We start from the raw sequence: 23,411 nt of genomic DNA, 5'->3' as shown, positions 1-23,411 counted from the left end.
GGCAGCGATTGATCTGTTGTAATGTCGTTCGGAGTAACGAACTGTTTTGTCATCATCGATTTCACCGCCAGCAATGTTCAATATTTTGTGTTAAAAGAAAAGGTGTGAGACAGTGTTGTGGGACAGCTTATCAATTGAGTTGCGGCAAGTTGGAACTCCAGGATCTTTTGTTTCCTGCCGCAGCGGTTTTTCTAATCATTGAATCAAACACGGCTCTCATGTAAAGCAAATGTTTGGTTTATCAAAAGAGTTGATTCAGGAGCTGACGCCTCTAGCATCAGCCCTTCCGTCTGACGAAGGTCTAAACGTCAGCACTGGAATCTCTTTACGGTAGCCAAATTACCCTATCCACTCTGTTGATAAAACCAAACATTCGTTTCTACTTCCACACTGAGGCAGCACCACAGTTTCTTTAGAAACTAACCCCTTATCTCGTGCAAAGCATTTTTTATTTCTTGAACTTTTTACGTTGAGGAATCATGTGTAATGATTACTGTGACTCTGTAGCCTGTTATCGCTCCTGGCCGCGAAGGGGCTTTATTCAAAAGACGACGATTCCAAAGCTATTTCGGTACCCCAATATCGTACTAGGAGATCAGCAATTGTTTCGTTTATCAAGGACTTCGTGTTCATTAATGTTCTATATTGTGTGGCAAAAGTAAAATGAAATTACGTTTCATTGCACATTACTATGAGAGGTTTCGGGGGAAGAGGGTGGGGGAGGTCCTAAACAACTATAAAAATATACACCCAGGGGGTGGGGTTCTCTGGTATATTATTGACTGGAATAGGAATGAGGTTAAGTTGTCAAACCCTCAAAACATCCTATTATATTTTGCTGAAATGTCGTCACGTATTTACGTAGGAACCACCTCCTACCCTCCCCCTCCCCCTCCCCCCAACCTTGGACTGTAGAACCACGAAGTGTCCTTTCCTGACAGGGCTATTCCTCCCATCATCGATCCCCTTCTCTGCCCTCCCCCAACTTGAATTCTTTGACAATGGACACTTCAGTAGTGTTGGCGTCAGGGTTGGAAATTCGAGAACTCTCGAACTTGAAGTTCCTTTACACTTTTTTTATCCCTGATTAAGCCAGATATACTTGCTAATTAATCGACTTGTTCAGTACGTGTGATTGCCTAGGGACGTAACATAGCGATCTACGCTATTGGTGGGAGCGTGGTGACGTGAAAAGCAAGAATTAAGAGCGCCAATTTGAAGTTGACCTTATGTTCTAAATTTTTTGCGGCTTTCTTTGTTACTGCGATGCAGACAAATGCCACAGAATGGATGGAGACAGAACTTTTTTCAGACTGATTTCTTGTTAATCGTTGCAGGAGCAGCGTGATTTGGCCATACAGACCGGCTCTTTACGTCAACCTCTGCACCCTCAACCATGATAACAGTTCGTGCACATATCGTGATCGGGCCAGCGGTACAAGGCTTCCCCGTCCCGTCATGGCTTGCAGGTCGTCGTGGTACCGTGACATCGATATTGGCTCTGTGATTGGTTACAGCGCCAAAGATGACGTGCGCTCGGGTCTGTTTGTGGAGCTGTTACACGGAGAAAAGTGCTATGGTGGTAAGTGGGATCGATGGGTCAAAGGGGATTTTTCACCAATTTTTAGTGCTACGTATGAACGATGCCTCCTGTTGCATCTCGGGATGGTCTATTCAATGGAATTTTTGCGCGGCTTATTAATATGCGGAAAAGAGATCTTAGCGAGTGTTATTGAAATTCAAAAAGAAAAATGGGGGTAACCACGCATTTTTCAGAGATAATTAAGGCCCCGTTTATATGGAGAAACGTTGTAACGGGAAAGAGGGTCACCCTCCCAGTCGAGTCAACTTCAGCGAGCGTCTATATGAGAAAAAAGTTGACCCCTTTGCCCGAGCCAGCAGCGCATGCTCTGATTGTCTCGCCTTGACGGAGTTGACCCGGCTGGGCGAGCCAAAGTGTTTGTATGGAGAAAAGTTGGCCCGGCTAGGAGGATGACCCTACCATCGAAAAAGGGTGTGCTAGGCGAGTCACCCTTCCAGCCGAGCCAACTTTTTGTTTCTCATGTAAACGGTTCGCCAAGTTTTGTAAGGAAATGTAGGAAAAGTTGGCTCGCTCAGGGTAGCTCCGGTAGGCGAGTGACCCTTCTACCCGGGACAACTTTTCTCCTTATAAACGGGGCCTAAGCTTGTATTTTAAAGCTTTTTAGAAATATTGTTGGCAAATGGCAATTTGGGGCCTTAGCTCCCACGAGTCTCCTGTATCTCACTGGTAGAGCATCCGAACTAGAAATCGGAAAGGTCTTGGGTTCGACTTCTGATAGGAGTACGCGGTATTTTTTCCGAGTATGCCTGTGTCATTAACTGATTAATACATCATTCTCAAGTCATTTATTGTTACAAGTCTTGGCCACATAACAAATGAAGGCGATTTCTGAACATTGTTGATCACATGTCATAAAAATTGATAAAAATTTGAAAAAAGTCAGGCCGCTGATTCAAGTTTACCTGTGGGGATTAAATCGACGGAATTAACGTGAGTTTAAAATGTTGACATTTATTTAACTCGGTTTAACTTCTTGGAGCATTAATTTCGGTGGCTTTAATGACATGCAACGTTAACTTTGGCGACGCTAATTTTATTTTATTTTATTTTATTTTTTATCGCTCGGGTTACCGAATCTTGCTCTTAGATACAGGCGATAGTTGGAAAATGTTTAAACAGTTTTTTTTTTTGACAATTAAATACATCGTTTACAGCGGTTTTCATGTGGGTGCCGAAAGTGAGTTCACGTTTGATTTGTTTAGCTTTACTCTGCTCCGTGATTAGTTAAGTAAACTCGCGCCATTTTCTCATTTGAGAAGTTTTGATATTATAGAGGATGACTAAAGGAGACAATTCTCCCAATTTTAGGCCTGTACGTCTCCCCAAACGTCAGATATCTGTCGAAATGTTTTGTAGAAATTTACAGAGCCCAGTATGGATCCGCCATCTTGGTGTACCTCCGTGGAACACCAATATGGCGGCCGAAAAATAGTGTTAACATCTGGAACTTACTTTGGCTATCTAGCGACTGATTAGCAGTACTGAACACCAAAACCACTTACATAAGCACTTTCTCCAATGTTCTAACCTCTAAAAGGCTGAAAATAATGAGATAATGATATATTTTTCAACAAAGTCGATCGTAGCTCTTTGTCACGCAACTCCATAACCGTGAAATTCAAACTGCTCTGATTTCCAAACAAAGGACGCTATGGAGCTGTAAAATTGTAAACAGTTATAAGTATACGGCCTCTTATGCCTGATGAGGATAAATTTGGAGGCTCTTTAGTTTTGGATTTTAGAAAATTATGACGTCACATGAATACGCTCTATTAATTTCAAGTCCCGTGATTAAACTCTCCTTTCCTGTTTCGTCTTGCAGAAACGAACGGCCGATACAGGACCACCCTCGATCTCAGGTGTGACGTCAAAGCCGGTGTAGGTAACCCAGGCCCCGAAAACAACCACACGAACATTCTGCGAGGCTGTCAGTATTACCTGGTATGGAAATCCTTGTACGCATGCCCAAAATGCCGGAAAGGCGACGTGAAGAAGATCATCGGCGAATGCGTTAATGGATATCGCAACATCACCTACGTGCCTTCTGTGCCTTGCTGGGGGACTGGGGAAGACTCAGACAACGAACCCAAGCGGCAAGAATGTGTCACGCCAACTGTGACGGTGACGGTGAACGGGACAGTTCTGGCTTATCGAACGAAGGGCTCGAATAGAGTGAACAAGATCTTGATTGGTGTGGGAGTTGTGATAATTCTAGTCTTGCTGGGCGTGGCAGGGTTTTTTGTGTACAAGCACCGAGTTATGAAGTATCGGTATTACACTCTAATGGCGCGAAACAAACCCATGAGCCGGCTGGCAGCAGAGGACGACGAGAACAACTTTATACACGACGACGAGCTCTCTGAACCGCTGCATGATTCATCAGGGGCTATCAGGACCTAGAAACCCAGCATGTTAAGTTGGTTAGCAAGAGAGGCAGAATAGAATAAGCCATTTCCGAGTTGCTTTGAACCTCATTTTGAAAGCGAGGCTAATATGCCTGCTGATAAGTAGACAAAACTATTTTTCGTTTGAAACGTTTTGCACTTAGCCTCGCTTTCATAATGAGGTTCACACCAACTCGGAAATGGCCTATTGTAGGCCGCTCGCTCTTTTATAAGTTTTTTTTTTTTGCGTTTTCGTATTGTAAAGCATCTGCAGAAATGCACGTGCTCTTAACATCCTCCCTTGTATAATTACCTAAGTTTAAAGAGAGGGGAAAAAACAAAACAAAACAAAAGCATAAGCACGAAGGCACCTCTCAGTAGCTTCCATGTGATACGTACACAATAGGCCATTTCCGAGTTGCTGTGAACCTCACTATGAAAGCGAGGCTAAGTGCAAAACTTTTCATATGAAAATTAGTTTTGTTTTCATAACAAAAACTTTGCACTTAGCCTCGCTTTCATAATGAGGTTCAAAGCAACTCGGAAATGGTCTATTTAGGATTTCATCCACAGATAGAAAAGTTAGAATTACGTTGTACAGAATAATAAACAGCACCACAGGAAATGCCGCTCAGTAGCTTTCATTTCACCAATGGTCACACTTTAGGATTTCATTCGCAGGCACAAAGGTGCAGCATAATGAAAAGCACTATAAGTAAGTACTAGTTAGTAGCTTTTATTTGAATGGTCACACTTTAGGATTTCAAACAGCATAATAAACATCATCACAGGAAAGTGTTGTTCAGTAGCTTTCACTTGAAAGGTCACACGTTAGGATTTCATCCATAAGCACAAAAGTTAGAATCATCTTGTACAGCATAGTAAAAAAACCACAAGAAAGTACTGCTCAGTAGCTTTCATTTGAATGGTCACACTTTAGGATTTGATCCACAGACTCAAAATTAAGAACTGCCTAATAACGGCATAATAAACAGCACCACAGGTAGGAAAGTGTTGTTGAGTCGCTTTCATTTGAATGATCACACTTTAGCATTTTATCCACAGACTCAAACGTTCGAACCACCTATTACAGCATAATAAACAGCACCACAGGAAAATACTGCTCAGTAGCTTTCATTTGAATGGTCACACTTTAGAATTCCATCCACAGACTCAAACTTAAGAACTGCCTTATAACGGCATAATAAACAGCACCACAGGAAAGTGCTACTTAGTTTGTAAGAAACTGTAGTACTGCGTCGGTAGCGGAGTAGATGCCTGTTTTGTTTTATCAACAGAGCGAATCGCTCTGACACAAGGGTAACGCTTGAAACGTCAGCGCTTGAATCTCTTTTTGGTGCCCGGATTCCCTAATCAACTCGATCTGTTGATAAAACCAAGCATTTTTTTTAAATACTCTCTTGTTACACAATGCTTCCCAAAGTGAGAACTGAGATAAACTGCGAACAGCAGACGTTTTTCCGATCGTCGCTTCTCTCCCTCCGAGAGAAGCGACAATCGGAAAAACGTCTGCTGTTCGCAGGCTAGAACTGAGACTGCAAGAAAGTCTTTTTATTTTAAAGGATCAAAAGTTTTTATTGACATTCCAGATGAAATGAAGGATCTTAGCTCACTTATGATTTTTAAAACCCGTATTTTAGAATTCTATAGATCACAAGCTTTTTAATTACTTTAAATTTAGTGGCTGTTTTTACGCTTTTAGGTTTTTTAGGTTCCTTTTCTTTTTTGCAGGGCCCTCATTGATATCAGCATTTTATGCTGAAGAGGTCACCCTGGTTAAGTAACATTATTATTATTATTATTATTATTATTATTATTATTATTATTATTATTATTATTATTATTATTATTATTATTATTATTATTATTATTATTATTATTATTATTATTATTATTATATAATTCGTGTGTTGAGCTAAAACGGGAAATGAGATCTAGATTAGCGGGTGGCTTTACACAAGGGCTTTAAGCCTTAAAGCTTCGACATCAAACTTATATTCTCCTCACTATTCCTCTTATATTTCTCATGGTTCTAGTAGGAGAATTTGCGTAAACATCAAGACATTATTTGGTGATCATTTTCTTTATTCTCATTACCTGTATGTTTTGATCAAGTACTGATATTGCAAGGAGAACTTAGTTTCTGAACAGTGTTGGGGCTTAGAGCTTAGAGGGTGAGAGTAGGGATTCTTTGATTGCTTGTCAGCATGTATTCTTGTCAGCGAGTGTAAGGCTCTTTTCACTGTAGTTTGCTTTTTATAAACGGACATTATTTTTAGACTTGGCCGTAGGTGTTGAATCAGGCCCAAATTGGTAATTTAGGGCTGAAAGTTTTTTGTTTTTATTTTTTGAATTTACAGAGTTCACTGTATTAAAATACCAAAATAAGGCATGGATAGGCGACAGTCTGAAAATCTATTTTTCGCTCACTTTTATCCGACTCATTTTAGCCAGTGGGTGTATTCGAGACCTTAAAATTAGAACTACTTTGGCCCTAATTTTAGAGTCCATTTAGCCTTCAAAAACCACTTCAGCCCTCTCAGGGACCCATTTTAGCTGTAAGGTGCATTTTTAGTCCTTGGGATTAGGCTGTTTTGACCCGACTACGGATAATATTAGTGCGGTTTCCGTCTCGCACTTCTGTTCTCTCTCTAGATGTTATGCGGACATCTCCCTTAAACGAAAAATCGATTTAAAACAATCCAAAAGATATTTCTTAGCCTCAAAATTGGGGCCGATTCGGTGAGTAAAATCCAGTGATATTTTGAAGGCTAACTCGGATCTACTAAATGACCTTGATCAGGGGTTGTTAGGAGCGTTCCGTGACGGAGCGCGAGGTTCGAAAGAAGCTGTAAGCTTTCCGGGTAGATATCCATGCATATTTCGCGGTTTTTCTGGTAACTATCCTTGTACTTTCGTTGCAAATCTTGCGCGTAGGTTGTTGGCGCAAGTTGTACGTTTGGCAGAGTAATCTGTTTTTTAGGAGTAGGTTTTCACAAAATATCTATGTAACGTGCTTTTTATCTCGACATTTTTTGAGTGACATCTTAGTTTTTTAAGTGCTTCATAATTAAGGTAAACGCTGCCGGTATTTAATACCGTTAGAAATGCCAGCTGTAATAGTGTAGTTAGACATACACGTACACTGGTGTACTCATATTTTAACATATTTTTTTATTTAATTTAGAGGCTTAAAACGTCCTTTTGCAAGTGATTAAGGGGCTGGGTTTACCTTTGCATTGTACGATTTCAAACGCAAACGAACATTACACAAGAAAAGTCGTTCATCGCTTGAAAGGGATAAGTTTAAGTAGTTGTTACAAGTTTTAAAGTTAAAATGGTGTAGTAGTGTATTAAAAAGTGATGACTTTCTTCAGTATGAGTTTATTGGGCCTGGGGCAAGGGTGCAGAAGTACAATCTTAATTTTCCACGGGACCCTAGATCTATTCCCGCATCCGCACGGTCATCCAATGCGACCTGCCGTTAAATTCCAGTTTCAAGTTCTGGGCTGATGGAATTCGTTTAAAGGCCCATTTCAAAGGGGCATATTTGCGGGGTGTATGGGGCCCGGGGGGAATTATTCATTTAGCGTCTGTGAAGCATGCTGTGAAGCCTCGTTTCAAGAACCCGTGAAACGAGGCTGAAGCAGCGCCTATACGTCAGGTGATTCAACCCTTCAGACGGAAGAATTTTTGATACATTTGTCCATATCCGTGGACAAAATTTCCAGGCTGGCGAAAGTCGTGGAAATAGTTACTTGCACCCAGTTATCTCAAAAATTTGAAATTCTCCCAAACTGCACAGAATAAGCTCTGGGAGTTTCGTAAAGCATGTCCTTGGTTATGACTTTGCATTGGTACGAGTTATAAAAGTACAATTTGCAAGGCCTTTTAATTGTAAGGCGTTTTCGCATAGCAGAAAACTTCAAAGTGCCGGTTCCACGACTGAGAAAAGACTAAATTCTTTTAATTTCTTAAAGGCGCCGTTACTTAGTCACTTAGCTATACATGAGAAGTGCAGCAAATGTCAGTTTTATCAATTGCCACCTGTGATAATGTAATGATGTATTTTGCGGTACAATTTTGTCTAAGTTCATTCTATCCGTTTAACAAATCGCCGGCAGTTTTCTATCGCGGTCTAATGACATAAAATGTTCAAAACTCAAGTGATTTGTCTTTTACAATAACGTGGAAAAAGTACGAGCGTTGAGTAGGACCGTTGAGAAAGCGCGCGCGTTACATCTGAAGGAGTTTTTAATGTCTGTACTCTTATAGACTAGGTACGAGCCAATCAGCGCGCGGGAATTTTGACAGTCGTTGTAACAACTCACATTTTCTATTGGAATTTTTTGTATTGTGTCGCTCGGGTTGCACAGCCGTATTTCCAGTGACAACGAACTTAGCGATCTCTACCGATTTTACTGCTACAAATTTAAGTACCAAACGTTTTTCAACGATTTTTAGCAATTTCTTTCCATAGAGCACATTTGAAAGTAAAAGACAACTTAAATTAGCAATTTCACTTTACAATAAGACGCTAAATTCGCGAAAATATTAGGTGTCGCTAAAAATACTACAATCTACTGATATCCCACGGGTTCTTCCACTTGGCGGGAACAAAACACGTGCGGGTCGCGCCACCTGTTGCAACAGGTGTCCTGAGATTTTTGCGCGTCTTCGTTCTTCGTGGAACTGTCATCTGATTGGCTAAGGAGCCAGTTAATAGTGACCTCGAGTTTATATTTACGCTTTGCGCGAAATGGAGTCATTTCTGTTCTGGAACTTTCAAAACACAAAAAAAAGTTTACAAGCAACTCCCTTAGCAGGGCGTCTGTTCAATTTCAGAGAATCTGCGAGTGTTCGTTGGCGTTTGTTTCCTTTCACGGCTTTGTCCGTTGACTGGTTATTTGCACATATTGGGGAGTTAAAGATTTTTTTGTGGAACAATTCACCCACAGCGCTTCACTAAATGCAACGCAATCGACGAAAAAGGGTAATAATTTGAAGATTTGCTGCAGGAACCTGTAATGCGGCCGCGTATATCATGCTAAAGTCTACTGGAATTTTGCGCTGTATAAAGACCGTACCGTTGCTAACTTATCCTGGCTACTTGGAAAAAACTGCAACTCAACGTTTACACTTTGGGAAATAATAATTTTGAACGCTTGAAAGCAATTAACCTGCACCTAAAGTTGCGCGTCAAAAGCAGGTCTTCTCCGGCGGCCATGAACAAGCGTGAATTTGGACTGGAAAAATTCAGCGATGAACAATTTCTTGTAGGCGGTGTAACTCTTTTATTAACCGGGCTAATCGGGTTTATTGGGAACATACTAGTTCTTATAGTTACGTACAGAATTCTTCGGCACAAGCGAAACATTCCAAATGTACTGATCGTATTTTTAGCATGGGTAGACTTGCTGGTGTTTCCATTAGCTTACCCGCAGCCGCTCATAAAGTATTTTTTCGGCGTTTACATTGGCGACTACATGGCCTGCGACTTTCAAGCCACTAGCATTACTTTCCTGTTCATGTCGTCGATACTGCTAGTTGTTTTAATGAGCATCGATCGACTCTTGGTTCTGTACAGGCCTTTTTATTACGACAAACATATGATTTACGACAAGGAGAAAATTAAAGTTGCTTCGATAGGTTTCGGTTGCTCTGTGCTGACTATAAGCTTACTTCCAGCTTTTGGTGTAAGCAGGAACGTGCTTCATTTTCCCGGAACATTTTGCCTGTTTGAATGGGGCTCCGACTCATTCGAAGGACAAGCATTGGTTTACATATTCATGGCGTTACTGGCGTTAGCTATGCTTCTAGTCGTGGGTTCTAATTTAGCTACAGTTTTAATGGCCTTAAGGCTTTACAAGGGGCGACAGGTCAGCAGCAGTACATTGCGAGGAGACGAGGAATCCTCGAAGGAAACAAACAATGTGGAATCACGCCGTGTGTCAGCAAAAATGGAGCTGCAATTTGCAAAGTTAAGTGGCTCTGTTGCAGTAGCGTTTGTCAGTTGCTGGAGTTTGTTTCTGGTAAGTTAAACATCGATCGTATATCACTGTAAATTCAAAAGCAGTTTAGCCCCCAATATTGGGTCCGATTCGGTGAGTGAAAGACACTGCTATTTTCAGGGCTATGTTAAAATACGCTAATCTCAAAGGCTAAAATGAGTTCCTGATCGAGGGGATTAAGTAAAATAATTTGATATTTTGAGAGCTCAGTTGGCTCCCATCAATTTGAGCCTAAAGAGTTACAATGTCAAGGATTGGAATTCACACTAGAACCAAATGGTTCCAGAGAGAGCCTGGCGTGATGTATGTGGTCCGTATAAGAAATAATGAATCATTCTATAATGCAATTCCAGGGATTTGATTGGCTTAGCGGCCATGGTATATGAGCCATTATACCATGCCCGAGAAATAGCGACCATTAAATTGTCTTCTGTGTGTTCTTGGAGAGCGAAATCAGCAAGATTTAGCAATATTTCTTGATTATTTTGATAAAACAATTATTCTACTCACGCTTGTAGGATATGATATGTTTATAGCCAACTCGGCGCTCCGCTCTTCGTTGCCTATCTATCATCTCATATCCAACATGCGCTCATGGAATAACTGTTAATTAAGTCACGTCACGACATGCCAAGAAAATATTTATGTTATTTAAACAAATAAACCCCTTCAGGTGGCTGGTATATCTGAGGATAATACCCGGGGCTGAAGGATTGTTCGAAAATGAATTGGTGGCCGAAGAGCGAAAGTGAAATTTAAGAGGCTGTTTCCACGGAGGGAGGAAGATGCTAGCAAATGTAGGAAGATCCTAGAAGGCGAAACAACTTTTCGTTGAGTTTACACGCAGAAATTTCGGTCGGAGTGGTTACCAAGTGGAGGGGAAAATTGTCTGCCTTTAGCAGTTGAACGCCCGGCTGCCGTCATGTTTGTTCTTTTTTGTTCCCAGTACTAGGATCTTCGTATCTCTTAGCTAGAAAGATCTTATCGCTAGGAAGATCCTTGCGTTAGTACCAAGTACCACTTTTTGCATGTAAACTGGATACAGAAATCATATGGCGCTAGGTTGATCCGCCTCTAGGATCTTTCTAGTGATTGGATTTCAACAGGTAAGGCCTAAAACTATGAAATCTTTCTTTGATTTTCCTCGAAAAAATAAATCGGACTGTCAATTAAACAATAGTATGAGTGTTTCTATCGAGGGACTATCGGGTGATAGTTGCCCCGCGGAAATGTGCTCTTCTTAAAACAAATGAACGAAGTTTTGAGGGCTGAAATGCAAATTTTAAAAACATCAAATTTCCAACTTGAATGGGTCAACTATGAGACGTCCGATGGTCTCGAGATAGAACTCAATGTTGTTTTTTTTAAATTGTTCTTCTTCCAAAAGTCACTGAGATTGACATTTGGAATTAACTCTTACCAATTTGACCATTGAGGTGAAAGGTTTTTCGTTGACGAGTATAATCCATCCAGGCATTTTAGCTCAATGGACACTGTGCGTTGATAGTGCCTCTGCGGATGTCGTATCACGTGATCAATTTAAACGAACCTGGCTCGTTCGTTCCTTATACAGAGCCAAGGAATCGAACTGTACGCTGTTCATTACACATTCCTTTAGCCTGTGTACAGCCGGCCGCTCTCGTCCAGCGGGCGGCTGTACACAGGCTAACATTCCTTAGACCTCGGCATCCTTATACTCAAGTTTATTATATAGACACGACTGTTTTACCGGAAAATACACCACTCGTAAAATTCCGCCATGTGAAAGTACTTCCATATCCTCACTGGTAAAGATAGTGATGACGTCATTTCCCACTTTTGCACGGTTGTTTGAACAAATAGTCAAAAAAAATGGCGCGCGTTAGATTTGTCTACAGAAATTAAAAAAAAAATTACACGGTGGTTTGAAGACATGAATTTTATTTTCTCGTGTTAAAAACAATATTTTACTCACTCGCTTCTCTCGTTTGTAAAATATTGTCTTTACCACTACGAAACAAAATTCATATCTTCGTGCCGCCGAGTAATATCCTCTCTATATCTCTCCGTTTGCATGATTCGTCAATATCCTCCCTTCTATTTGCTATTTAGTACAGTGTAGAGACATTATACACTTAATGTATGGTCCCGAGGGAAACAGTTAGTTTTGTTTTCCCGAGAGTCCTGGGGTGAGTTGCATAAAAATTAACGTCGGGCGTAACTGCTAACGCCAGACCTTCATCCTAGTCCCATTCAGTATTTTAAAGTCTGACGATACCGTTTACAGCAACCTTTAAGTTTTATGCAACTCGTCCCTGATTCGTCTCGGGAAACATAAGGACTCGAGGGAAAACAAACTAACTAGTTTCCCGAGGGACCATACATTAAGTGCTTTGTTATATATTTAGACTTTCCCTTCAACAATCACAGCAAAACAAACAAACAACTAAGAGGGCAACAACTGCGGAATTGCATCCCGGTCGGGATACATTTGTATTTGATCAGGGGCACGTGACCAAGAATCAACCAATCACAGTGCTCGTTTTGTTCAGTGAAAGTCTAGGTACATAAATTTAGTTAACCAAGTGTGGATGGGCCCGTGTAAAGATTTCTCTTGGCCTAATTCCATTGTCTATCTTTTAGCTAAGAGTGACACTCATTCAAACTGGCTGGCCGTTCGATGAGTTGCTTGATTTCACTGCAGTCCGTTTAGCTTCGCTTCACACTGTTCTCAACCCGTGGTTGTATCCGCTGACCAGAAGGAAGTACCGCGATGCATTCTGCTTTCTGATGATGTTGTTCGTCTATTATGTTACGTGTACGCTGGTTTCCAGGCCTAACACTACCCTTGGTAAGGAGCATGAGACAACTATACCATAATATGCAAAAATATGCAAACAGTTCCTGGAAGACGCACGCAAGATAATTCATAATGTGATCTGGGACTGAGATTATTGAATAAGTTGAGTCATTGTGTTGCCCTAGAAGAGTAAAAACGACGTTTTAAAACTAAACCTTTTTTTTAATTTTAAAAAATAACCAAACTCAAGCAGAGAAAACGCCTAGTCATAGCAACTGCACTCATCCTTTTCGATAGCCAATGTCCTTTTACATTGTGGCCTTGATTAATGGGTCACTGTCAGAGGGATTTCTCTGTGTTTTTCGGCGAAAACTGGTATCTTTTCTCTAACATTAAATTGCTCTTAGAGCACCGAGAAGAAAACATTTAAGTGATTTTTCCTGGGAAGAACGAACCATAATCAGACTTTGAGCTATTTGTCCAAAATAAACAAGAAGAAGTTGCAATCCATTTCAATCCTGAGTCACTTTCCATTTAGCCGAGAGTTCCGGTTCAGCCGGCTGAAATGCGAATGGCGCAGGCACGCGTTGATCAATCGGAATCTTCGGAAACAAACGAACGACCTTCGGCGGCCCTCGACTTTTTCCGTTCCATTCTATTGGAACGGAAATTACTGTAAGCATCATTTGCATAAAATATCCATTCCTTTTTGTTGTCTTTATAGGCCATTTCCGAGTTGCTGTGAACCTCACTATGAAAGCGAGGCTAAGTGCAAAACTTTTCATCTGAAAATTAGTTTTGTTTGCATATGAATGAAAACTGGTTTTCATAACAAAACCTTTGCACTTAGCCTCGCTTTCATAATGGGGTTCAAAGCAACTCGGAAATGGTCTATTCCTGCGCCATCACGAACGTGTTTGATCTACCAATGAGATTGCTATTTTGGAGCTGAAAACGAGGTTTTCCCTAATCTCGTACCCAGATCTACCACGGTCAGATACATTTTTCACATTTCCAAAACTGCAGAGTGAGATCTGGGTACGAGATTAGGTTCTCCCAGATGAAAAAAAAAAAGCCTTTCTATTTGACACAGAAAGGCTCGGGATTTTCTAACCAAAAAATTTTGCTAAAATTCAAAGGAGCCCTGGTCATTCGCAGCCTGCATACTGGTAGCGTTACCATATTGTTCACAAAACTGATCCATTATTTTAACGTCACTATCAGATACAAACATGTCATTTTTGCCATTTAAACCCTACAATTAGGTAACATTATCGGTTTAATTAGCTGCATCTATCGTTTTCTCTTACAGATGAAATCGTTGGAGTACAATCTGAAGCAACCAAGGTCCGGGAACTTTGCCGGGAAGAGAGACGACGATCTAGTGCTCAGCGGCTTGCTAAATAAAACCATGCTAACATCGTTTTTACCGCCGCTTGTCAGGCGAAGCAAAGATTCTGGGACACATTGTGTTGCGGAACAATCCCTGAGCCCTCGATGCATGAGATCAGCGCCAAAAGCAACACAACCACCATGCCCAGCAGTTCGATTGTTTGAAACTATACAAAATTGGTTAACCCAGTTTCCGACGACATCTCTTCAGTCAATCCCATTTGTACCCAGAGATCGACGGTAGACTTTTGCTCTCTCGTAGTACACGATCAAGATTAGAGGAGGCCACAAGTCCCAATAGGACTTTTTTCAAATGAGCGTCGAAAGTAATTAGCGTTTCCTTTGGTTTAGCTTAACTTTGCTCTATGATAAGCTCGATTTCCGCTGCTCCCTCGGGTCTGGTTTAGCTCCACGAAAAGAGACTCTCTCTTCTGGAGAGAACGCGGGCTCAATTCCCGAACAGCGACTGGTAATCAAGCCTAGCTCCATGATTGATTAGCAAAACTCGTGCTACTTTCTTAACCAATGAGAAACAAATAAACCAAAACCAAAACCAATTGTGACTTTCTTAAAACCGTTTCCCGCGCTTGGCAGAGGTTACATGTATTGACGTCCATTTCTGATTGGTTCATTACGCTGTTTGCTTCTGTTGTGATTGGTCACGACACTCACAACACTCACTGAAAACTGCTCTAAGAAACCTGGTTTTGATTTTCGAGTTGGTGTGTTGTGTTGCAATTTAAGACCACTCGTTCAACTGATTATTTCCATCATTCTTCATATCTGCTTCCTTCATAGTTTGCCGGAGTTGTTGGCAAATACTTACACACTTAAAAAAGATACACTGAAAATAACGAACTGAAGTAAATAAATCTTGTGGATATACGCGGGAAAACAGAAAAGCAAGCAAACAAATGAACTAAATAAACTTTCAAGACAGCGCGGCTATGTATAGTTTTTTTTTTCTTTTGTGTTGTTTTGCTTTATTGTGCATGTGTTTGTTTCTTTGTTTCGTCTTTTCCTCCCAAAAACAGTTTTCGGGGCAACAAGAAACTTCAGGTTTAAGTCAAAATGAATTTAAAATTTTAGGGCTCAGCGTACTTGAAACGAACCCTAATAATACTAAACAAACAAAAAAACGGAATTGGAGATTTTGCTGTATCTTGAACAAAACTGCTAAAAAAAATTGACAAAGAACCCCTTCTTTGATATAAAATCACTATAAGGGCACCGGGAGGAAAGTAAAAAATGATTTCTCCAAGCTGGTGATCGAAAAAATAAATGATAATCAGTTTTTATTCAAGTTGCAATCCTTTTCCATCCCAGCCATCCGCCGACAAAGATGATGATGCTAGTTTCTGTGCACTAGTAGGGTTATTGTTAACAATACTGAATCATTATTTCAACGTTTCCATCGATACAAATGTTTTTTGGCCACTTAAAGGAACACTATAAAAATAGGTGACACTGGCCCCTTTAATTTAGTCGTACGAGAAACATGAATATAGAGGGTTGACTAGAATTTCGATTATTGTAGTTACGTGACTTGAATACACAGCGAAAACAAATTGTTAAAATTTTAGCAACTAAATTGTTTTTAAACAAGTTCATAAATTTTCCTAACTGTTCCACAATGGTAAATTACGCTTGGAAAGTTGTAAAAGACTAGTTTCTGGCACCCGTGAACAGCTACATTTTTCGGTATGCCCTCCATGATAACACATAGTGTATAATTATTCAACAAGAACGATGGAATGGAAACATGATTTGTAAACAACAGTTCTTTTCAGTGAGTAAGAAAATCAAAGGCTCCTGTGAGCCAACACGTGGCAGAAATGAATAGTGGTAACCGTAAAGCAGTGCTCGCATCAAACTATGCTACAAGGATTCGTGGACGCCATGCGCATTGCGGGAATGCATTATGTATAAAGTGATTTGCTGAACATGCAAAACAAGTTACACGCACTCTGATTCCTTTCGATACGCGAAGCAACGCAAAGGTGAAAGTGTACTTTCTTCAGGAGGTTTTACGTGGTTGCCAATCGACAAAAAAAGCGTCCATGAGGAACATTTCCCCCATCAACATGCTTCATCAGCATGGCATAGCCGTCAGGCAGCGATAGGACCCGAGAGCCCTATGCTTAGGCCTGCCATTGTCTCTGAGGTGACATGGCTGTGCTCATGCGTAAGGTAGTGGCCAGTACCCTATCTTTTTACCAACTTTTTAATGGTAAATAGGGCAAAGGCTACTTCACAAGATTAGCTGCACACGATACGGCCCAGCTTCCAGGAAGCAACAGACGCAATCTATTGATTTTAGCGTCAGATAGCCTATGATACATGTGGTAGACGTGCAACAACAGTTTACGGTAAACTAGTGCGCCTGCTGTTCGTTAGGAAAACCTCCGGTGCAGAGCCACTTCAGGCACTATTAAAGAAGGGTGCTAATCTAATCCGTGTGTCCGAAATCCTCCTCTGGGACAATGTTGGTACCTCCCAAGGAATCAGAGTCAAACAAATTTTCCCAAGTGGGTAAAGAAAGGGAGATGTAAAAACAACAAATTTCATTGAGGTCACTATTCTGCATATAAATAGGACTAAAGAGGTTTTTTTGACACGCTGAGTCCATTGGAGACATAAATAAACCCTTTTTCCCGTAACCCTGGGGGCAAACTTGGGTTTTTTGTTTAACCGACAAAAATTTATATAGAGGGTGCCAATCGAATCTGCGTGTCCGAAAAGCCCCTCTGGGACAACTTTTGTTCCTCTCAAGGGACCACGGTAAAAAAAAGTATTCCCAAGTGGATTACGTAAGAGAAGTGTCAAAACATCAAACTTAAGCGAGGTCTGCGAGGTCACTATTTTTGCAATAAAAAAGCCCCAAGGGGGATTTTCAACGCTGCAAGGGCAGAAGGGCAAAAAAGTGACGAATTTTCACTCCATTTTTATGTCCCCAGTCAACTCTCAAAGGAATTTACGGCTGTTTTCTCCCAACGGACCCGGCTTCATGTTTCCAACCTTGAGTAAAGAGTAAAGCAATGGAACTAAAACTCACTGGAATCGCACTAAATCGCTCCAAAAGCCACATAGGAGAAAGAACAACAGACAAGGGAGTTCAGTGCTCAAGGAATTTTTTTTATTGAAAACTCCTTGCTATTTAAATTGAAGTAGGAATCGTTTATTTATGTCCCATACAAATCCTTATAATTTCACTAGCCCGGCAGCAGTCGTTTCCGTTTCCTTTTAGCCAAGCGTGGCAAGCGCGCGAGGGCATTGGGCAAAAAGGAGCAAAAACAGTAGGAGCGGGGGGGAGGGGCCCCTCTTCCCCGCTCCTACTGTTTTTGCTCCTTTTGCCCAATGCCCTCGCGCGCTTGTCCCGCTTGGCTAAAAGGAAACGGAAACGACTGCTACGCAGGCTATAATTTCACCGTTACGCAATGGTCGTCGTGACGCTCAAATTACAATACTCACGCAAAGGTCACAGTCTATAACTCTGACTGAGAGCTTGGGGTACCAGTGGTCGACTTGCGGTTTGCTTAAACACTCAAGAATGTTATGCAACAACTGAGGAATGGTGATTGACTAATTGTGATCTTAAATCTATCGAATTAAACCAAACAAAGAGTCTAGCCAGAAAACCAATACAAAGAAAGGCTCCTTTCTAAATCTTACAAGATGGTGGCGACCATCAATAAATTCGACCATTTGCTCTCAAAATACAAGAACCAGCTGACAAGAGTCTGACGATGACTGAGTCTGACGAGGTTTAGTTTATAGTCGATCGTTTAATTTATGATAGGGACTTAAAATTGAAATGAGCCATTTCTAATTGAGTGTAGCTCCCTTCATGCGTGGAGACAATGTCAACTCTGAACAATTGTAATCGTATTGCCCAAATTTTACCTCTGCTGTACAAACGATAAAACACTCACGCATGCAAGGGCATGAGGTATGGTCGTTAGTCAAAAATGTTGGAAAAATGGGGACAGTGTACCCCCAACTAGTGCTATGGTATGACCTTCGGGGTAAAGTACGCTTTATAAAGAATATGATCAAGAAATGTACTCCTGAAAGGTAAAACTAAAATAAACTGAAATCGAGACGGCGAGGCCCCGTGGGGGGTACTCCCCTATATAAGGTATATAGGTATGTGCCGCCCCAAAGGGTATGGTTTTTGAGCCGTTTTGGTCTGAAAACGGGTATAGATTTTGATAATTACGGTCTGAAATGAGGTCGGGTTTTTGGGGCCGGGAACATTTACGAAAGCTTACAAACATATTTTTCTTCTCAGCACGTAAATGGAACGACTAACTGATAGCGAGAAAAAGAAATAGATAAACTAAGTCATTCCAGCTTACTTTTACTCCTTGCGTCAACTTCCGTTCGGCACTGATGCATAATTATCAGGTCTGAAAACGGGTGTGGAAAATGGTATGTTTAGGTCTGAACTAGGGTCGGGATTTGAAGACCCGGGCGGCACACCCCCACCAAGAATTCCGAGGAGTACCCCCCCCCGGGGGCGAGGCTGACCGTAGAACTGTCACAATTTCCTGAACCGCCTCGTTTTGAAGGCAACACCAACGCCCGGATCTTCGTTCCGTGCCGGTAAATATTGATATATATAAATACGGATCAACAAGTTACATCATTCATTCCAGAAAGTTAAAATCATATATTTGATGAGTCATTGTCACATACAGCTCTTAAAGCCCGTAAAGGTAACATGACTAACTCCGACAGTTAGTCGCAGTGAAAATCAGTCGGTAAGCTTGGCTTATAGCATATGATTAAAGTCGGAAGCTTGAACGGAGTTAAGATTCTTGCAAGTTCAAAACCAACCTTGAGTCTACTTTTTTGAGTTTTTTGGTACTTAAGGACGGTTCCTACTAATAAAGAAGTATTTTTGTGTGGTTTATGACTATGCGTGGAAAGCTGATCTCAGAAAGGGCTTTTAAAATCCAAAAAGAAAATTGGGTGTAACCACCAGTGTTTATTAAACTGTTCAAGGGCCACCGCGACAAAATAAGCAAAAAAAAACCGTAAAACAAATAATCTAAGCATTTTTAAGAGATTGTGAAGTAACAGTTATTCTAAAAAACAATAAAATACAAAGCAATGTATGGATTTTTTTCCAAATTGAAGCTTTATTATCTCTGAAAAATGCATGGTTACCCCCAATTTTCATTTCTAAGTTCTGCTTTCTCCGAATAGTTTTTAACCGCACAAAAACTGTTTTAGTAGGCAGGCACAACCCATAGGAAAACCGAGTATCTCGAGATGCGCAGAACGTATGCGCAGTAACAAAAGTTGGCACCGTTCTTAAGTCATTCAATTCAATTCAATTCAATTCATTTATTTTGTCATTAACCAAAAAAATACAACATAAATACATTAAAGATGATACGCAATATTCCTACTATTACAATATTCCTACTAAACTATTTAAAAGAGCAAATGTGTTAAAGGCTAGGAAGCCTATATAGAAGCCTGGGGCTAATTAACTATAGGCTTCCTGGAACTATAGGATAAACCATAGAAATTAAGGGTAGATTAGCATTTGCCAGGGTAACATTTCCTTCATTTATAAGGAAAGAGCTTGCAAAAGATAAGTGAATAGGAAAAACAAGAAATATTTGATGTTGCTTTCAAGTTACTGTTAGATGCAAGGATTATCCAAAACTGAATGCAAGGCTGGCAGTCGAAATATTGGCCACTAATAAATCTGCCCTTTGCCGTAGTGCCAGCCTTGCATTCAGTTTTGTATTTTCACGTTCAAGTGACGCCTGACACGAGGTCTTTCACGAGAGAGATCCGGCAAAATTACCAGCAAGTTTAATTCCTGCGTTGTGTGGACCTCTGCATTCAAAAGTTTTCAAGGATTATCATATATCTAGAAGCAGATTTGAATTTAGTGGAACCCACCTTCCAAAGTTACATTAACTATTTAAGCTTTTTTTTTTTTGCTGGGTACCATAAGCAGTATATGGTATGATTTGTGAGAGGGAAGGGGCTGAATACTGCTCTATAGTTTGGGAGATCACAACCCTGAAGAATTCTTGCTTTCACACCTGTGAAGGCTTATCATGTATCATTTCAAGTGGATGGGATGTTATTGAATTTACACCTGAATCCCTTTCTCTGACCTGCAGCTTGAAATCACTTATTGTGTTCACCAATTTCACTCACCCATAAAAGCAAATTTCCATCATAACCTATCTAATCCTAACCAAAACTGAATACCAAACAGACAATTAAATTCTCACCTCACATATCCCGAACTGTAGGAAGCTGGAAAATAACCTGTATATTCTGAGTAAAGGGTGGAGCAAAAAAAACCCAATTGATTAAAATGACACAACAAAATCTAAAATTGCCCGGAAGTACCATACACCTACAGAACTAAGACAACAAAAATTAGAATTACAGTTTATTTATTTTCTTACATTGTCCCTGTAGTGTACCAGTATCACCTCATGGGTGAGACATGACAAACATTACGTAACACTAAAAAAAACTTGGAGCTTCAAAAATTCTAAACTTGCCTCCGAAATCTAAATTTGAAATATTCCATCAAGGTGCCACTAAGATTCCAATCTACCGCTATATTACATTAGTTAGTTCCATACAATGTTCCTTCGTACTAATATAAAAACAAATCTGCTCCTCTGTACTGTTCCTTGCGTTTAATAATTTAAATACATTTACACTTACACAACTTACATCGAAATAAAAAGGGTTGAGTAGAGGTTAGTGTAGCTTTGACAGTTTAGCTGTATCTTCGTGTCTGATGTATACATCAATCTTAGTTAATAATAAGGGTTCACGAGAGGTCCACTATTTTGAGAAATAAAGCAAACACATGTGCATTAGGTTTTTCTCTTTTTCCCGGCCATTCACATCGGAAACGTCACCGAAACGAATTGATGAGCAAGACCTGGGAGAAAAAGGGGGAGGATGGTGGAAAAGAAGGAAGGGTGTGGGGACGGGGGAACGACAGCAAAAAAGGAGGGGAGCGGGGGGGGGGGGGGAAAGTAAGAAATTAAAGGAAGGGATGGATAAAACTAGGAAGAAAGGAAAGAGCGAAGGAAGAAAGGAATGAATGGGGAGAGATGAAGGAAGAAAGGAAAGAGCGAATGAATTAAGGAAGGAAGCAAGGAAGGAATAGAAGGAGAGAGGAAGGGAGATTGGAATAAAAGGAAGGATGAAAGCACACAAAGAAGAAAGTAAAAAGAGATAGGAAGGAGGACTGGAGGAAGGGGGGGGGGGGGGGATGGAGGAAGGAAGGGAAGGAGGGATGGAGAGACGGATGTAGGCAATACACTCTATTACTTCGCCGTCCTTGGGCCTCCAAAAGTGAAGGGCATCTTTTCAGTCTACAACCCGTAGTTCGCATCGTGTAAAAGACGTTCAGATCCATCAAAAGAAATGTACCCCATAATGTACATTAGTGGCCAGCAGACCTCTTCCAATTCAGCTACTTGGGACGAGCCGATGCCAAATCTCCAGAGATCACTTTTTTTGACATCGTTCTTGGAAATGACAAATTCGGGTTCGTCATTTCTTATACTACCGGGCGGTTTGCCCTCAATAATCCACTTTTTAATATAATCGACCATTGGAAGACCAGTAAAATTGTGCATACGGTGTACTGCCGTTAACAAATCCCCAGGTACGTCTTCGTAACGAACCAGGATGTAGCGGTCTTTGAACCAGTTGGACCACTCTTCATTTACATAATTCAGATTTTCTTCAACCAGGGAGCATATGATTCGAGCGTTGTTCTTTATGATTTCTTTTCCCTCGCTGGTTGGGTTTTTTAAAGTAATCAGTTTTCTCTTTGGTTCATTTGGCAAAAAGAACCCTCTCCCAATTGCAGACGTTATCACAGCTCGGGGATCTCTAACAAGGTAAATTATCAAGCATTCAAACCGCGTCGGTTCAGTGGTACATACCCGCTGAAGTTCACGTATTCCAATTTCTCTTGGAAGTCTGGTCTGCATGATCTTGATAACTGTAACCTTTCGGGATTTGCAAACTTCTGCTATTGATCCGCTGGAGATAGTTGTTGTTTTGCTTTTCCATGCTAACTTACCACTTTTTGATTTTCTTAACCAATTGGGAAATATTAATTTGAGTGAGTTATTTCTTTTAAAGTTGCACGTGAATATGTCCTGAAGCAAGTTAGAAAAGTCGATCCTGTGTGCTTCGTTCTCCTTCTCATCTAAGGATGGCCACTCGCCAAAATCTCGATCACCGTACGTTACCATCTTTAATTCATTAAGTGGTTCAAAAAGGTAAAACACGTCTGGATGAAAGTTAAACATGTTCCCGGTAAAAGACGACCCAGATCTCATGTTGGTCAAAATGATCACATTTAACCTTGGCTTGTTGTTGCTAATATTCACCTTTGTCGTGTTTGACTCTGCCTTAATTGTTGCGTTTGTCGCATTGATGGTCAACCTTGCTTTCGTATTGATGGTCAACCTTGCTTTCATGTTCGTACCGATCCATGGCCGTGTGACGAGGAGAACTTGCAGGGTGACGATCAGCAAAGCCAAAAGTATGTGCCTGCATTTGCGTCTTCGCATAGTATCTGTAGACATACAAATGACAAACATTGAAAATCATAAAGGTGGGGACAAAGAGATGAAAGAGAGGACGAGAGAGAATGTCGAGAACTCGGGGACAAAGCTTAAATTTTGGGTTTTTATCATATTTTGTCAGGAGAAACTCCTTACTGAACTTTTTGTTCCAGGCAACAAAAAATATCTTATCATGAAAGGTGTTCTATTCAGGTTTGAAATGGCTCGCGTGTGGATGGCTACCTTTCGACTATTATAAGGTGCTGGTCTTGTTCAGCACACCCACTCCCTCCTTCTCTCCGTTCATAAAAAATGGAATGGTCCGTCTCCAGTTTCGCACCCTTGGCTGTCCTCGAAACCCACTGGGGAGATCGTGAATTTTACAAGACTTGCAACTGTTGGTTCTGGAGAATACAGAGGATTCAAAAACTCCTAATTCACTAGTTATAAACAACGACTCTCGATGAATTGCAAGCTTTAATTACTACATAACAAGTCTGAGCGTACAAACGGTTTATCTACTTTGTGCATGTATCTCAACATGCGATTTGGCCCAAGTTCAGAGGCAATATTTGCAAAAGTGGCTCGTACTCACCGGCACCTCTACATATCAGTGTAAAGTTTCATCCATCGGCTGTA

At 40.8% G+C, this 23,411-nt stretch overlaps 2 protein-coding genes across 2 annotated transcripts in view; both read left to right on the top strand.

The window, feature by feature from the left end:
• The window catches only part of LOC146448526 (endosome/lysosome-associated apoptosis and autophagy regulator family member 2-like), a 34,696-nt gene extending 27,316 nt beyond the window's left edge, over positions 1–7,380 (top strand). Inside the window, exons 11-13 of the mRNA XM_085102518.1 lie at positions 1,338–1,582; positions 3,426–5,430; positions 5,531–7,380. Of these exons, the coding sequence (XP_084958644.1) occupies positions 1,338–1,582; positions 3,426–4,003 (823 nt within the window). The 3' untranslated portion in view covers positions 4,004–5,430; positions 5,531–7,380. The remainder of the gene's footprint in view (positions 1–1,337; positions 1,583–3,425; positions 5,431–5,530) is intronic.
• A 1,432-nt stretch (positions 7,381–8,812) lies between these two features.
• Positions 8,813–15,082, top strand: LOC146448525 (prostaglandin E2 receptor EP3 subtype-like). The gene is made up of 3 exons (XM_085102509.1): positions 8,813–10,040; positions 12,642–12,849; positions 14,111–15,082. The coding sequence occupies exons 1-3, from the start codon at positions 9,234–9,236 to the stop codon at positions 14,203–14,205; spliced, it is 1,110 nt and encodes a 369-aa protein (XP_084958635.1). The 5' UTR covers positions 8,813–9,233; the 3' UTR covers positions 14,206–15,082.
• Positions 15,083–23,411: the final 8,329 nt, after the last annotated feature.

This window comes from Pavona decussata, unplaced genomic scaffold (genome assembly GCF_977016875.1).
Source record: "Pavona decussata unplaced genomic scaffold, jaPavDecu1.1 SCAFFOLD_912, whole genome shotgun sequence".
Lineage (NCBI taxonomy): Eukaryota > Metazoa > Cnidaria > Anthozoa > Scleractinia > Agariciidae > Pavona > Pavona decussata.
Note: the sequence above shows the minus strand (reverse complement) of the source record. Positions and strands in the feature narration are given on the sequence as shown.